The sequence below is a fragment of the Cryptotermes secundus genome, unplaced genomic scaffold (assembly GCF_002891405.2).
Source record: "Cryptotermes secundus unplaced genomic scaffold, Csec_1.0 scaffold689, whole genome shotgun sequence".
Lineage (NCBI taxonomy): Eukaryota > Metazoa > Arthropoda > Insecta > Blattodea > Kalotermitidae > Cryptotermes > Cryptotermes secundus.
The window spans coordinates 145,958-162,372 of NW_019720574.1; the positions used below are offsets into that span (position 1 = coordinate 145,958).

Below are 16,415 nucleotides of genomic sequence, written 5' to 3' on the forward strand. Positions count from 1 at the left end.
ATCCAGCTACAGTGTGACCCTGGGGTCGACTCAGCCTCTAACAGAAATGAGTACCAGAAATATTCTTGGGTGTAAAGGGCGGCCGGCGCGTAAGACTGACCTCATTTCCATGTATCTAGAAGATGTGTTAGCCTCAACATCTCAGAACCATATGGGCCTCCACGGCCTGTTACAGGGATAACTTTACCTTTCATGTGAACGGAAGCAGTTTTCCTGTAATTTAAGTAGCGAGTTGGCATAACCATGAACACTTCAGTCAGAATATTCGGTGTCTTGACCGGGATTCAAATAAGGCACTCACGTATAAAAGTCAGACGCACTATTGTTTGAAAAAAAAATTGCTCGATATAAGCCTGTGTGAAGTTGAGCTATTTTAACATAGATCTAGTCCTTATCTAAATTTTAGCCTAGTTTTTTCATTACTCGTAAATTATGTAAAGTATAAGGTATTTCAGAAATGTTGAACATATTGTGAAATTAATATGTATGAGCCTAAAGCTGCAGAGCAGGATTGTTATACCCTGTATTATATTTAAGCATCCTGTTACATTCCACATGTATAATATAAACTCCGTCGTAAATGTAACGCTTTATTGTAGTTTTTGTCCCCCTTCTTTTACACTACATGTTTCGGCCGCAACCGGCCATCATCAGGTGTATTTCACTTCACGTAGCTGTCATACTGCACTCAATATTAACATTTAAACTTCAGATTTCCAATTGTTCATTTTCTGTCTTCAATCGGCACCCGATATTCCAGAATTCCCCTTGTCAATTTTTGTCTATTATGTTTAGAATCTGTATTAATATTCACACTTCCATTGGCTTAAAATTTTTAATTCTATATTTAGCTTTAATATTTAAAATCAAAATCACAGAGATACCTGCTGTATGCTTATATATGCTGCAGCGGCTACCTCTTGCTTTCAGCACAACTCGCCTGTTATCTGCTCTATGCTTATGTGCTGCAGCGGCTACCTCTTGCTTTCAGCACAACTCGCCTGTTATCTGCTCTATGCTTATGTGCTGCAGCGTCTACCTCTTGCTTTCAGCACAACTCGCGTGTTATTTTGTGCAGGTTCTCTGTGTACGTGCCACTGCTTTTCTTTAATACGTGTGCTTCCAACACCTCAAATAAATTTATCTCAACCATGGGACATAGCAGCAGAACTGTGGCGCACTGACAAATGTAAGCGACATAGACTGTACTGAGAAGACTGCAAACCTCGTTCCGGTTCTTGAGGTACTGTTTCGAATCCAGGCCAAAGCACAAACTGTTCTGTTCGCGTTTCTTCTTGATTCTCGGCCAATGTGAATGCTGTAGTATCGTCAAATAGGCCCGAGCGACGTTTCGTCGATCCTTTTCAATTTGCCATACATAACAATATTCTCGTTCGAACCGACGCTACATATCCTGGCTATTCCGTACAGAGTCGTTAAAGGTTGTACGTATAATGTACCAGGTTGATGAAATAAATTATGAGATGGGCAGGAAGGTAAGACGCGTGCGGGAAGTGAGAAATAAAGACATACTATAGTCAATTAATTTGACGGGAATGGACGGCGTAGGGGCATAGATGTAAGTGAAATGATAATATTAAAAAAAAACTCAAGAAAGAAGGTGTGAAATTGTGGTATTAAATCATGTAGCTCAAGATGGAGTCCTGTGATTGGATTTTGGAACGTATTACTCAGCCACCCACTTCCTTAAATTCGCAGAATATCTTAACTGAGTTAGTAACTGTTAGCGTCTTAATAGGTAATCTATTACGATGTATAGAGAAGTTGTGGGCTTGAATCTTGTGGCTCAGGATGGGGTCCGGTAGTTGGGTTTTGGAACATATTAATGTGCCACCCACTTCCCTAAAAGTTTCAGAATATCTTGATCGACTTATAGCTTCTTAATAATGATTCTATTATATAGAGTTAGTTAACTGTATGTGTTGTGTACATATTTCTAAAGAATTTGCTTTTAATCCTTGTCGTGCAGTGGAGAAAGCTTCAGAAAAAACTTACTTACTGAGAATGAAGAAAGCAGTCTTCTGGGATTTGGCACCGTGTATATGTGGTGTTAACCGACGTTTCGGAGGAACGTATCGCCCCCATCTTCAGGGTTGAAGAANATTCAAAAGAGCCCTCCATTGGTCCCTTTCCTGAGTCAGATCAATCCAATGCATACCGTCCCATCCTATCTCTCAAAGATTCTTTTTAATATTGTCCACCCACTTACGCCTTGGTCTTCCCACTGGTCTCTTCTGGATTTCCCACCAATACTTCATATGCATTCCTCTTCTCCCCCATTCGTGCTACATGCCCTGCCCACCTCATCCTCCCTCACTTGAACATTCTAATTATTCTTGGAGAAGAGTACAAGTTATGAAGCTCTTCATTATGCAGTTTTCTCCATTTCATAAACCCTGTCCTTTATATCATCAATTTTATTAAATAAAATTCTGTTTTCTTGCAGAATCGGATCTTGAGAGCTAAGCAAGCCAATGTCCGGAATGCTCGGGCTTATAGTGCCAACTCTTCAGGAGTGGTAAGTAGATTGCTATGTTTTCGTAAAAACACTCATTTTAGAAAAAAAAATACTTTCATGCTCTCTCAATATTTAAACCAAAATTATTTTATTTATTTTCTGCTTGGATGGAACTGTTTGACTTTTTGTCACCTTTCAATACGGTATGCAGTGAACATTCCCTCCACTGAACACTGTCAGTTTTATTTGTTTCGTGTTCATGTGGTTTTCGGGTTTTTACTTAATTACGTGTATCTAACTAGTTAGTAAATAACTGGGTTAATATATCTGCTAGGTAATTGTACTGTTTCTTATATGCGAGATACCTGATTCGATTTTCGGCCGCGGTTCCATTCCCGGTGAGGTCATAAGATATTACAGTTCACCTGTTCCTTCCAGCCGCACTCTTACAATGGGGGTCGACTCAGCTTCTAACAGAAATAAGTACCAAGAATCTTCCTGGAGGTAAAACGTAGCCGGTGCGGAAGGCTGACAACCTCAGCGCCATCTGTGAGCCGGTTGTCTAGAAAGTGTGGAAGCCTCGAGGTCTCACAAACCTATGGGCCTCAACGGTCTGTTACGGGGATAGCTCTGCCTTTCTTTATTTAACCTCATTCCTTCCAAGCGAATTATAGAACGATCCATCATCGTTCAGAGCATTCTCTTTATGGTCGATAAATTAGCCAACTGTTAAACATTCCCTGCTGCTATGGCTTCGGAAATTGCGTTATTATTGCCAAAGATAACCGCCAATGGAGAATACGTTGGGGCGGTTCACCAGTTCATTTCCTCGCGGCTAGTCCCTATTTACATATTCATTGTCGAGTTCCGTTCATTTACTATTAGTATCACTTAATATGAAACCTTACCGCATCTTTGAGCCGATTGTCTAGATAATGTGGGACCCTCAACGTCTCACAACCCTATGGGTCTCCATGGCCTGTTAGAGGGATAGCTTTACTTTTACTTTTTACTTACCACTTAATACGAAGACGTAGCCGGGATAGCGCAGTCGGTATAGGAACTGACTATGGGCTGAACGACCGAGAGGTCGGAGTTCGAGCTTCGGTACGGTCAAGAATTTTCTCTGCTCCATGTAATCCGGAACGGTTCTCAGGCCCACCCAGCCCCCTATACAATAGGTACCTTTGACAATTTCCTCGTGGTAAAGCGGCCGGAACGGAAGCTGACAACTCATTTCCAACTAATGCCGAGGTCAAGTAAACATGGATCTATAGATCCACTCCACCATAGGCCTTCATGGTTTAGTGTTTAATTAGTTAATCACAGGGACAAATTCACATTTACTTTTAATACTTTTAAGACAATTTTAGTTTATCTAAAATGATGTTGGCACCACTGAACAAGATGGTGGATGTACACCATACAAAACTCCCTTCAATTGCATGTAATGCAATAATGGCGCTTTGGAGATGACTGCTCAATTTGTAATTAACTAACTGCCTAGTTAGGTCATTAATTACTTAGTTCGTTAGTTAGCAACCGGTACTTTGTAAGATCTGAGGCTCTAGCAGCGATGTTTACGAAGAATTCGCTAGTATTTTGTTTATCAGTACATAGACGCAAGTCTGCACTTATGAATTGCTTTTTCTTTCTTTGTTTCTTTCTCTGTGACTTTATGGCCTTAGACTGCTCGGCCACTGTGATCGGCTCTTATGAACTGCTGCATTCAGTAATTTCCCTGTAAATATAGCCTATAATCATTCAGAACCTACTGGAAGAAACTTTATCTGCCCTTAGAAACCAGTCCAACAGGTCTCTCTGGATTTCCTTGCGGTCCGCAACCTGCACGTCAGCTTCTGACGAATAGTTGTAATAAGAGGCAATACCACTTTTATCGATGGTTGGACTGCGCTCTAGGGCGAGTTCATTTTCGTGGTGTGGTCGGGGTGAAGTAAGCGTCGTCATGGAAACAGGGATAAAGAGGATTCATCGTCCTGCCACCACACCCATCCAAAGCGCGTCCGAAAGTGCTCATAATTCTGCAACCTTACTGAGGACAGCCAGATATTCTTCTCAGTATGATGGGCCTGTTTAACGTTCAAACGATAGTAATATGGTGGGTCCACCTAGCAGATAGAAATCGTTGTTTTGCAGTGAAATGGTTGGATGTGGGGTTCGAGTCCCTATGAAGTGGATTTCTTCAACTGACTTAATCCTTCCAGCTGCATTATGACCCTGGGATCGACTCAGCTAGGAATCTTCCTGGGGGTAAAGGGTGGTCGGCATGTAAGGCTGACAGCCTTACCGCCATCTGTGAGCAGACTGTCTAGAATATGTGGGACCCTCAACGTCTCACAACCCTGTGGGCCTCCATTGCCTGTTACAGGGATAGTTTTACCTTTTATAATTTTACCTCCTAAAATTTTATCAAATTCCCGCCGGAAGGTGAAGAACGTCCTTATGATCCATTTGGCTGCATACATAAGAACGCGCCCGAAACCAGATCCGCTTCTGTGATGTGGTGCTCAGTCACAGAGAGAAATTTCTCCTTTAACGTTTGCTCTTCACAAGTAATTAATTCTATCTTAACTTTTCTTGTATATGGGTACAACATGCGACTAGTAACAAGTCTTGAGTATAGCATATTCCATGTCACAGTAATTTTCTTTTATAAACCCACCTTAATACAAAACTGGACGAGAAAATGGTTGGAGTTCGAGGCCCGGTAGGGTCAAGAATCTTTTCTTCTCCATGTCGTCCAGACTGGCTCTGGTTTCCACCTAACATCCTATACAATGGATACCGGGGACTCTTTCCCCGGGGTTAAAAAGGTAGAGACGTGAAGCTGACCACTCAACTCCAGCTAGTGCCGAGATCAAGAAAATATGGATCTATACATCCACTCCCCCATACGCCCTCATGGCGTAGTGCTTAATTAGTTAAGCACAGGGACAACTCACATAAGGATAATGAAGAAGCAGTACGTGACAAGAGGCAACAAACGTAGCCTTCCACAGTTCGGTAGTGTCCTTCACGCTGTAGCTTCCGTCTAAACCAGTTTTAGGGCATCACTTTCATGTGCTCTCGAAACAAATTCCGGAGTATTTCTAATACTCTTCCCTCTGCAGTTAGAAACTGATCAAAGAATTCCCTGCTCGTACGGAAGGTATCTCAGCGTCACCTAGAAGGGTCGCATTAGGCTATTGTGCCAGTTAATTAATTCACTTACCTGCAAATTATTTTCCGTAAAAAACTCCGTGGTCTATAGTCCGCAAGCGAACTATACCGACCGACCGACCGCTGCTTGTCGGCGAAGTTAGTGCAAACTTTTGCGGGTAAAGGGTGTCACGTGGTCAGCACAACGGATCCCCATGGCCGTTAATCTCGGTTTTTTACACCGGAGCCGCTACTTTTCTATTCAAAGAGCTCCTCAATTACCCTCACGAGGCTGAGTGGACCCCGTTACAGGCCCACTACTTCCCAGAAAATTTAGTAGCGCCGGGAATCGAACCCTATACCTTTGGAGAGTAATTCATACATTTTTTATTGCTAGTGGGGTGGGACTAAGTCACTTGTACTGCGGCCACTTCTGGCCTATTGTGCCAGCCCCGGATGATAGGTGAGGGTGATTGTGGAGGAATTTGTGTAGTGATGATTGGCATGGGAAGCCGAAGTACTCGCAAAAAACCTGCCCCAGCTCCACTTTGTTCACCACAAATCCCACTTGACCAGACCCGGGATCGAACCCGGGACGCCGCGGTGTGAAGCCAGCGATTAACCGCTTGAACTATGGCGCGGCCCTAAATTCAGACATTACAAGCAATTTTAATTGACCTCAAAAACAATGTTGGCAACATTGAACATGATGGCAAATATAAACCACATTAATCTTAATTTATTTACGCCTAGTGTGATAATAATATGGCATATTTAGCATGGCTACTACGTTTATATTAGACAGAAGGACCGTTCAGTGTGGAGGCAGCTGTACAAGCCACAGGAAATTTTATGGATGTGTGAAGAATTCAAAGCAGGGAAAAGGAGTGTAAGGCGTACTGGGTGGTCATTGACTACAACTTGTATTGAGGTTAAGGAACAAATGGATTAGAGTTTTCAGACAATCGAATAATCAGAATAGATTATTTTTTATTCTAATGACCGCCTGTAACGAAGAAAGGGTACAGACATGCTTTAAAGTCCAACTGTAAATAATTTATGCTTATTGAACCAGAAAAACTGCGGACTATTGGACTAGAACGTTTAATAGCTAGACGATCAAATATAAAAATAAGGAATGACCAAATGCCAATGATAATAACTCTATATTTCTATGAACATCAGTAGCAGGCACTTTTGTGTGTATATGGGGGTGCTTCTTATGTTTATGTGGCATTCTCAATGTTTGATGAGAAACCACGTATTAAACTGTTATACAAATATTTATTGAACTTATGCAGAATGTAGAGACGATTTGAAGGCTAAAAGTTGCCTGCATATTCTCTATACCTACAGTAAATATTTTTATTACAGTTTAATGCGTGGTTTTATCATCAAACATCGAAGAAACTCAGGAAGGTGACCTCGGGTGCTCGGAAGACGCTCCTAACCGGGTTGGTGAGGATACCGCACCCCTGAAGACCGTCGAAGAGAGCCCGTAGGTGTTGTTCGTGCTCCTCGAGGAAACAGTAGAGAATCAGAGTGTCGTCCAAGTAAGCGGTTACGTTTGCAGTCACTAGGAGGCCGAAATCAGGGAGAAAATCGTTACCAAATAGCGGCCGAGTGGCGTTGGCCACTATGAATCGCCACGTGAAATTCCGGTATAGTCCCATGTTGAAGCTGAGGGACAGCCATCCGTACGTTGGGTTGGTAGTGCCATTAGCCGCACAGTGATAGTAATTGCCGCGTTCTTTACGTCGCGGTATGAGCCCGCCGGGGTGCACGCAGAGGTCTGAACCCATGTCGACCAGGAATTGATGTTTACTAAACCTGTCCGTGAAGAAGAGGCGGCCTGTGGCTGTAGTGAACATCTGCGTGTACTGTTTTGCTACTGCTTCGTCTTGATTTGTTTCCGTGGACACTTTCATTATTGAGTCGTTGCGTAGCAGTGAATAATTACATTGTCACTACAATGCCTGCTTTATGTTGGCGATTTTTTTAGTAATAATTGTATAGTCACTGTAACGTTTGCTTGAATGTTGGCGGCTTCCACATCACATTCGTTAAAATATGCAAAGAATATTATTTGGTAGAGAGAATAAAATAATAGTAAACCTGAATAAGTAATAGAACATAGACCTATGTTTTCATTCTCTCGTTAACTCATTCAGTTAAAGAAACATAAACGTTACAATATTTTGTCAATTCTATCCAGAAGCAAAATTGGTCTTCTGAGACAATTATGTGTATATGTGGAAAGATAACCATTTAGAATTATTGACGTCATTTATCCTGCGCCTCATTTACTTTCGGGAATTTTACAGCATTGTTATTTCGGAACCGCGGACCAACCCCTCTCACACAAGCATGCGCAATAAGCTCAGTTTCCGCGACATTACAAAGTTACTCTTTAAAAAGAATGGCCATTGCAATATCAGTAAAAATTCTGTATCCTGCCACGGAGAATTTCGAGACTGGAGTCTAGTGCCGAGAAGCGTGTTCCTGTTATTGTTTTCTTTCTCGGCAAGAAGTTTCTGACGGAGCATGGCAATATGGCGAGTAACACTGTAGGCTTATTTCGTAGGATAGTTTACTACTACGTTAGTCGCTAGGACACATAGCGTCAGATGGGAGGATAATGAATTAATGATGAATTGGAAATAATTTGGACGGAGACAGTAACTGGGAAGGCACATGGTAAAACAAAGAAAACCTTCGGTCAGGATTTTAGGTATCCAGACCTAGATTCGAACCAGGACAATCTCGAATATGAGTCAAGAGTCTTATCGCTGTAGACATTCGCTCGGTGATACTGAAGTGTTAATTTCGGGATTTGCCCAATTTAATATTCGGCTGCGCTATCTGGTAATTTTACTGAGATTATTTGTTGTTGTTCTCATCCTCTGCAAGCAAATTCTGAGTCAGTACATTCAAATTGGACAGAAGACAGCGTGGTCATAGAATTCCTTCTCCTCATTTAGAGATAAACGGTTCGAATTTTGGCCGCTTTACGGACGACCGTGAGATCTGTCGTCGCTTTCTCCAGCGTCTCAAATCGAATAACGGGATAGTGGCTTAAAATATAGCCTGTTCCTCTTATACACTACGCTATCGAGGTTATTTTCGTTTTGATTATTTTTACAGACGGTAGGACCCCTTGGAAGAATGATCGGTTCGTCGCAAAGCCTCTACCTAAACACAGGACAACACAAACACAGAATAAACGCATACACATACCAAACATCTATACCTTGTATGGGATTCGAACCAACAGTTCATGCTTTAGACCGCTCGGCTATCGTGATCGACTGTTCTATGATATCTGGATTCAAAATGTTCGCTTAATAATAGAATACGTTTGTTATTTTATTTCTGTTTATAGTCTACGATGGAACATTTGCTGTTGTAAAAAGATCTTTAAAACATCTGAGATTCACGACGATATGTGTCATTATTGCCTCATTCTAAACACTTATCAACGTGTTGTATTTTTCACTATCGTCTTCCAAAACTATTCTAGAGAAACAATGGTTAATTATTCTATAATTTCTTCCAGATCCGGTAACAATTTTGCTATCCTTTAATGCTTTCCGTGTAGAAATGAAGCGCTATGTAATGTTAAAACAAGGTTCCTATGTGGCCACAGAACTGAACCTCTGCCCGCAATTCATCTCCTAGGAAGACACTTCCATAACATGCCTTGAGAAATACTCTGGTTCGCTGTCTCGCTGATGGAAGTCCATAAAATTATCTGAGTTGAGAAATGTAAAGGTATGTTATGAATGTGGTGATGCTTTTCGTGTATTTGGAGACTGGGCCTAGCAGCACCCCAATATTATCTTTCAGACACAATGCGTAATGGATTTCCATGAAGTATTAGTTAACTTGGCCGGTCACGGTAGCCGAGCGGTCTAAGGCATGCACTGTCTTCGCTCGCTCGGAAGCCGGGATCGTGGGTTCGAATCCCACTCAGGGCATGGATGTTTGTGTGCGTTTTTCTGTGTTTGTGTACAGGTAGAGGCCTTGCGACGAGCTGATCACCCGCCCAAGGAGTCCTACCGNAATTAGTTAACTTAGCTGATCAAGAAATTAGTTCTTATAGAACCTGATTAAATTTATCACCTTTACCACACGTGTACTATACAATATCTATAAAATTAGTAACATTATTAAGCTTACAACTTCATATTGTCCTCATACGTATAAACCCGGTTCCTCAAAGTTATTTCTCATTAGGTTTATTTCTGAACAAGTTTGCTTATTTCTTTTATACTTAATTGAGTATTATTCTTTAATCTTCTAACAACATTTGTCGATATTTGCAAACAATTAAGCGGCTCATTGTGTAATTTTATACTCTCCAAATTTGTTTATACATTTTAGACGAAAACATTTCGTCGGCTCTTTCATCTCAAATACTTGCCTTCACTCTGACCGAAGTACCAAGTCTCACATCCGTAGAAACCCGAGCTGAAGCTATAATTTCATATACGTGTACTTCAAGAGTTAGTGGTTCTTTTGAAGTGAAAGGAATGAACAAGCTGTACGTTCAAAATTTGTAAGAAGTAACTGAATAAGAACATTAATCATTCGGCGTGCCAAAATACTTTCATATAACATCTATGTTCGGAAATATAAATATTTAAAAATTTTAATCCTGTTTTAAACTGAATATACACAAAGAGTTTAGTAAGGTCACAGAGTCAAACCCATCATCGTTAAATTTGTGCACCCCTGAGGGAGGGGGTGCCTACATTCCTCCACCCTGTCACAGGGGTGAGACGGTCTTCTAACCGCCATGGAGGGGAGAAAGCATGCGAGAACTCGAGCGATTGGTCCGTATCACCCCAAGGCCGTCATTGCGCATGTCCGGGAATCGACGTCACGACCCCACGTGTGGCTAATCAAGACTGATGGTCAATAATGGCGGCTATGGTAGCGGGGGAGATGGTGGATGAAGAAGACTTTTTATTGTGTGTTGGGGGTTGAATCACGAGATTGCACTTAGCCAAATTAAAGCGGCATGACTGGGTACTACAAACCCTCTGGACACGACGTAGTGGACTTAATAATCGTTGTCTACGGGACAGAACCATGTGACATCCTCAAATCCGTTGTTTTCGTCATTGTACGTCTCCAAGAAACACTTAAAACATCCGTTATGGCTTTCTAGACACACCACTCAGTATTCGAACAGTGTCATATCTTTCGGCAACTCGTGATGTCTTCTTATGTCTTCTGGAAACGTCGGTTTCTTTCAATTTAGATTGCATAACGTAAAGCTTAATGTACTGTGGTCTGCTTCATGTTGGACGTTTCAGTCTAGAGTTTTCAGCAAGGACATCTGTGGTAATCGCTTCCTCAGTTCTTCAAACTTCTACCAACTCCAACAAATTTACAGTTAAGTTCATTGTCTAATCGCTTCCAATCGCATTAGTTGCAGATCCGCGTGTTACTGCCTCTATTTCATTTCATTTAATAAAATGTGTCCCTCGAAATCCTCATCTTCATATCAGAGGAGGAACTTGTATATTAAAACTACGTTAACCCTACACTGAATTTAACTGTTGAGGTGTAAGAAGTTATATGTGTAACAGCTGTGGAAATAATTAACTCACATTTGTTAACCACAAAGTACATTCGCAGCTTCCAACTGTAGTCACAGTTTATTCCCTTTCAGAGTTTTCCTGCAAAGAAATGTGAGAAGCTCATGGGAGGTTTTATTTTTAACAGCCCTCTCATTTGCTTTATTTTGAACTTCTCCTAATGGAGTAGCTAGGTACCAATTTGCATACACATTGACTTTAATCCATAGTACCATTGAGATCTCTTAAAAACATATTATAAAGTAGTGAACTCGTTCTTGTTGCCAAGAGGAAGATTCCCAGTTTCAAAGCCACTGTTACTCACGTGTATCTAGATCTGATATAGCGAGAGAACGCCTGGAGGCTAGGCATCACACATAGCACACGTCGGGAGGGAAGCAGAGCTGGCAGGAGTTGGTGAAACAGTATGGATCGCAGTTGGAGCTAGCGTGTGCCACTGCAGGGGGCAACCACTGACATGGCGTCCATCATCTCCTCAACAATACATAAACAACTGAGAAACGTCGAGCACGTTGGGATGTATGCAATCTGCAACACGTAGTACTCTTTGTTCATGTGTGCTTGTGAAGAAATGTGAACAAGTGTCCCGGGAAATTTAAAACAAGCCTGTAACAGAATAATTAACTGTGAAATATGTTCTAGGTAATATGGTATTTGTACAATATTGGGCATCGTAAGAAATTGTTTTTAAGTGTGTTTTAAAACTAATGACTTTATTGATAATGGCGTGTGTAAATTGGCGTTAGACTGACTGTACGAGTGCCGTATATCCGTAAGAAATATATTTTTTGCAAACATGATTGCGTCACTGTTAAACTGGTCGAACAGAAAGCAGGGATATGTTTCTTGTCACACCTCAGTTTTGTTGTTCTTCACTTGAACAATTGTGATGCTGAACAGTAGGTTCAGAACGTTCAGACTTACCTTCAGGTTCAGCAGAGCGAAATGCAAGACTGTTCACCGGTGACGTAGCTCTAGATATCCGGTCCACTTCTGCTAGCTTGCGTACGAAAGTGTCCAAATCCGTGCCGCTTTAGAATAAATAATATTTATGCACACAAAGTCTCTCGGCTTTACTTAAGGGTGATCTGACTCTAACCGCGAGATTGTTTCTTGAATTCAATTCTTTGGATTATATCGTAGTAGTGAGTTTATATTGTGATAAAGTTAGTACAGTCTTGTAGCTTACAGAGCACAAAGAGAGTGAAATTGGTTGGAAAGACTGTCATATCTCATCTTTGGAATTAAGTTCACATGATTATACGGAACAGTTTTTGATTGCTCTAAATCGCCAGGTTTCAACGAGTTTCAAACATTTTCTCTAATGTAAGAGTGAGATACAAATTCGCTTGAAGAAAATAAATTTCTGGATTTTGTGTTCGAAACTAAGGAGACTTAAGAAGATTTAAATGTCAGTAAGACGTCACTGAGCGGCTAAATACAATTTATAAACCACAATTGAACAGATTTTAACGTCTGTCTTCCGCCCCAGTTTTCGGTGATCCCACAGAATGGATATAATTATAAATTTGAACGTGTGTTAAAAACAACACAAAATAAGTGTATATCAAAACCAAATCAAAAGACAAAATTACATGCGTTTTCTGTGACATCAGCTATCCAGGCAGAGAAACTTCGTATTGCTCAGTGTCCGGGCTTGAATCCCCGCATCACCACGTTGTCTCCGCCAGGTCTGGACCTCTCTATGTCGGCCGCCGTGCAGGGGCCGCCCCCAGGGTTGGCGCCTCACGGTCTGCCGCCTCCTGGCCCGGCCATGGCGGCCCTAATGGGAGGTCCTCCGCCACTTCAACATTTGGGGAGTAGGCCACCGCCTCCACCGCCGCCGCCGCCCCCACAACATCTGCATCGTCCCCTGGACCCTGGAGAGGTTCCCGGGCCTCCAAACCCGGATGTTCTCCTCGCTTTGCTGTCCCGCAACAAGACACTGGAAGGTATAGTTCTCTGGTAGAATTCTGAAATTAGTTTTCAAATTTGATTTCTTCTTTGTTACTGTTTTAGCAGAATACAGGGAGACGGATATTAGAGGTGGAGTAAATAAATTGCGAAGTATTAGAAGCGGTTAATACTCTGTTTGAACTGTTCATAACGCACCGGTAAACATTTGTATCCTTTGTGTTAATATTCATTCATATTTCCTCTTTATTCAGAAGGTTGTCGCTTATTCTCATAATAAATTTGCCGTTGTTCCCTCAGCCCGTTTGCGGTGGCCGCGTCTTCCAAGACTTTCACTGACTCCTACTCTCGGAACATTGGGTCGTCTGTTCAGATCCTACTCGGTCATGGATATACAGATTTCATTTCTGACTTTATGGCGCCGTTTGTAAACAGAGGTCTGAACGACGGGCCGGAAAAGAGCGAGGCCTTGCTGTGTCGTGTCATATAAAAAGAGGACAATTTCTTTACAACTTATTAATCATTCACTGTAACAGAGATACAGTGTATTTTATTTCACATAAGAATCGAATACTAAAATATTGTCACGTGTCCGGGGTTCCGTGACAAATAATTACTGGGTTGCGACTTAGACGAAGCTGTTTTTTGGATACCTCGTTCACGATTACACTTCAAGTCACTCTGACGTGACTTCATCCAGGCGATGAGATCTGACTAGTCCACCCTCTCTGATCTGGTTATATCTGGTGTAATCTCCCTGAGGTAGGTTCTTGGCGTACCAAATACCAGACACTTCCCCGAACAGTTTAGTATTTCATTTCCGTGGTAATCTGCTGTTTATGCATGCGTTACCACGGAAACACCTCAATTTTTTCCGTAACTTATTTGCCTAGCCGAGTGTTTCCATGGAAGTTCATGTATACTAGTCCCATGGTAAGCAGTTGGCGCGGGAACGTGTTTGAAATTGCCACCTAGGCAACGAGGTACTCACTGTTTCTTATTGTATGGGAAACATAGCTACTGAGCCGTTGTCAAGCAATGGACGCCAGCAGACTCCGATATTCCGGATTTTAGGCGGCACGTCACAATATTATTTACAATATATTCAAACTTAAAAGGAACAATTATTTTCGGAAAATTGGAGTGGAGAATATGGAACAGATGAACACCCTTTGTGTCTGATATCTAGCTTAGATGCAGTAGTGGTTGTTACGTCACAATTCAGAAAGCTGTCACAGTGGGGCACAGGATGTACTTTGGTACCCATGATTGTACGTGGATCGCTGTCATTATGTTGAATGACTTTTGATGAACACAGACGTTTTAATTAATACATGCTCTCTAATTATTACTCATTATTACTACAGTTATTCTCTTGCTCTTGAGGAGTTAAAATTACATACTTTATGTACTAGGAGACATCGCCTTGATGCTCTCTTTCTTATTCAAGTTTATTTTGGCTCTAAATTCTGCCCTTCTGCCCTGGAAATTGTTGGTCTCCGAGTTCCTTCTCGGTATATCAGAGATTTTGCATTGTTCAATGTTTGCTCCTTATTTAAAAATTGTCCCTCTGCTAGATGCGCAGCAGCTGCTAATGTTGTCTGCAGGGAGGTTGACGTATTCGGAGCCTTGAATATTCTACCCAAACAAATTTTAAATACAGTGTAACTGTTAGTATTTTTATTATTTGCATGTTCAGTAAAGCAAAATGAATTACGTAATTTTCCTCAGAAAATCTATACTATTCAATTCTTAATTAAATATTGATGTTTCATTCCTCTATTCGTAATAGCACTTAGTTTAATGATAATGGAATTATTATTACTGTTATAATTATCACTTATTTGTTTGTTTACTTTTACTTTTATTCATTATTATTTCTTCCAATTACTTAACTGTAATTTGTATTTGACTTTTAATAAGTTTGTATGTAATGTAATTCAGTCATCTACACTGTGCTGAGTCTGTAATTGGCCTTGCGGCTGTTGACTCGGCACATTAATAATAAAGAATTGAATTGAATTGTTATTATTNGATTAATGGCTGTGGGGTCCGTTGCGATGACCACGCGACAGCCTCTATCCGCAAAAGTTGGTACTAACTACGCCGACAAGCGGAGGTCGCTCGGTTGGTATAGTTCGCTTTCGGACTACAGGCCACGGAGTCTGTTGTTTTTTTTCGCTGCTTAAGAAATAATTGTATTCAGAATAAATTTAGTTATAACTTCTGTATTCTATCTTTAGCTGGAATAAGGATACGCGAAAATTGTCCAAATTTTTTATTTTGCATTCCTGTAATTGTTTTTATTGCGATTTGCATAAATAATGAGACAATAATCGCGTTGGTTATTCATTTTGTGAACCGTGGTGGGGGGTGGGATGGGGGGGGTTGTAGGACCGGATTAAGTTTTTCAACAGACAGATACAATCTCGTACAAAGTACTTACCACGGACTCTGCCAGGGTTTCGAAAGACTGGGTGGTAAGGGTCACAAAAACGTAATACATTGGTATTCTGTGTAATTCTGAATGCTAATTTTATGTAAATAAATAAAATGGTATTTCGGAAGCTAGAGAAATGGTTTCGGTTCCCACTTGAGTCCTGCCTCCTGCAAATGCGAAACTCTTCACGTGGAAGTCACTGACCTTTCCATCTGAACATGAATTGAAAAATTTCGGAAATATGGAAACAATTCGGTTGGCAAAATTTAATAAAAATGGATAACCGCCAATTGTTGACTTGAAATTCGTGGTTGATAAAACCGCAATTGGTGAGGGATTGCTGTAAATATTTCTTCTTTGATTCAGGAACAGTTAGCAATTATCCAGTTTTAAGGTGTGACGCAAGCTTGGGGAGCGCTTATTAAATTCGTTCCGTCCATCCATCTGCATGTAGTACCACGCGTAGAACAACTTGAGATCCTCTGAACGGAATTTCATGAAATTTGGTATTGTGGAATTTTACTGAAATATATCTATATATCTCAATGCTGGTTACAATAGAACTAAAATAGCAGAAAGCATGAAGACTTGACTTATATTTCTGAGCAATATATTACGAACGTAATTCGTTAAGTATTTATTGGAGCCCAAAATATTTCGAATATTATTGGCAGACTAGACACAAAGAAAGCTCATATTTTGTACCCAGTGCACTATTTTTTTTGGCTTCTGAGATAATTAAACAGAAATTGGCATGTTTCCCTACTTTTACATTAATAAATCAACAACTATGTTCGGGCCACGCGCCAGCATTACG

The 16,415-nt window shown here is 41.0% G+C and overlaps 1 protein-coding gene across 1 annotated transcript in view; it reads left to right on the forward strand.

The window, feature by feature from the left end:
* Positions 1-11,329: 11,329 nt before the first annotated feature.
* The window catches only part of LOC111869450 (LIM/homeobox protein Lhx3), a 137,254-nt gene continuing 132,168 nt past the window's right edge, over positions 11,330-16,415 (forward strand). Inside the window, exon 1 of the mRNA XM_033753472.1 lies at positions 11,330-13,196. Coding sequence (XP_033609363.1) covers positions 12,950-13,196 — 247 coding nt within the window. The 5' untranslated portion in view covers positions 11,330-12,949. The remainder of the gene's footprint in view (positions 13,197-16,415) is intronic.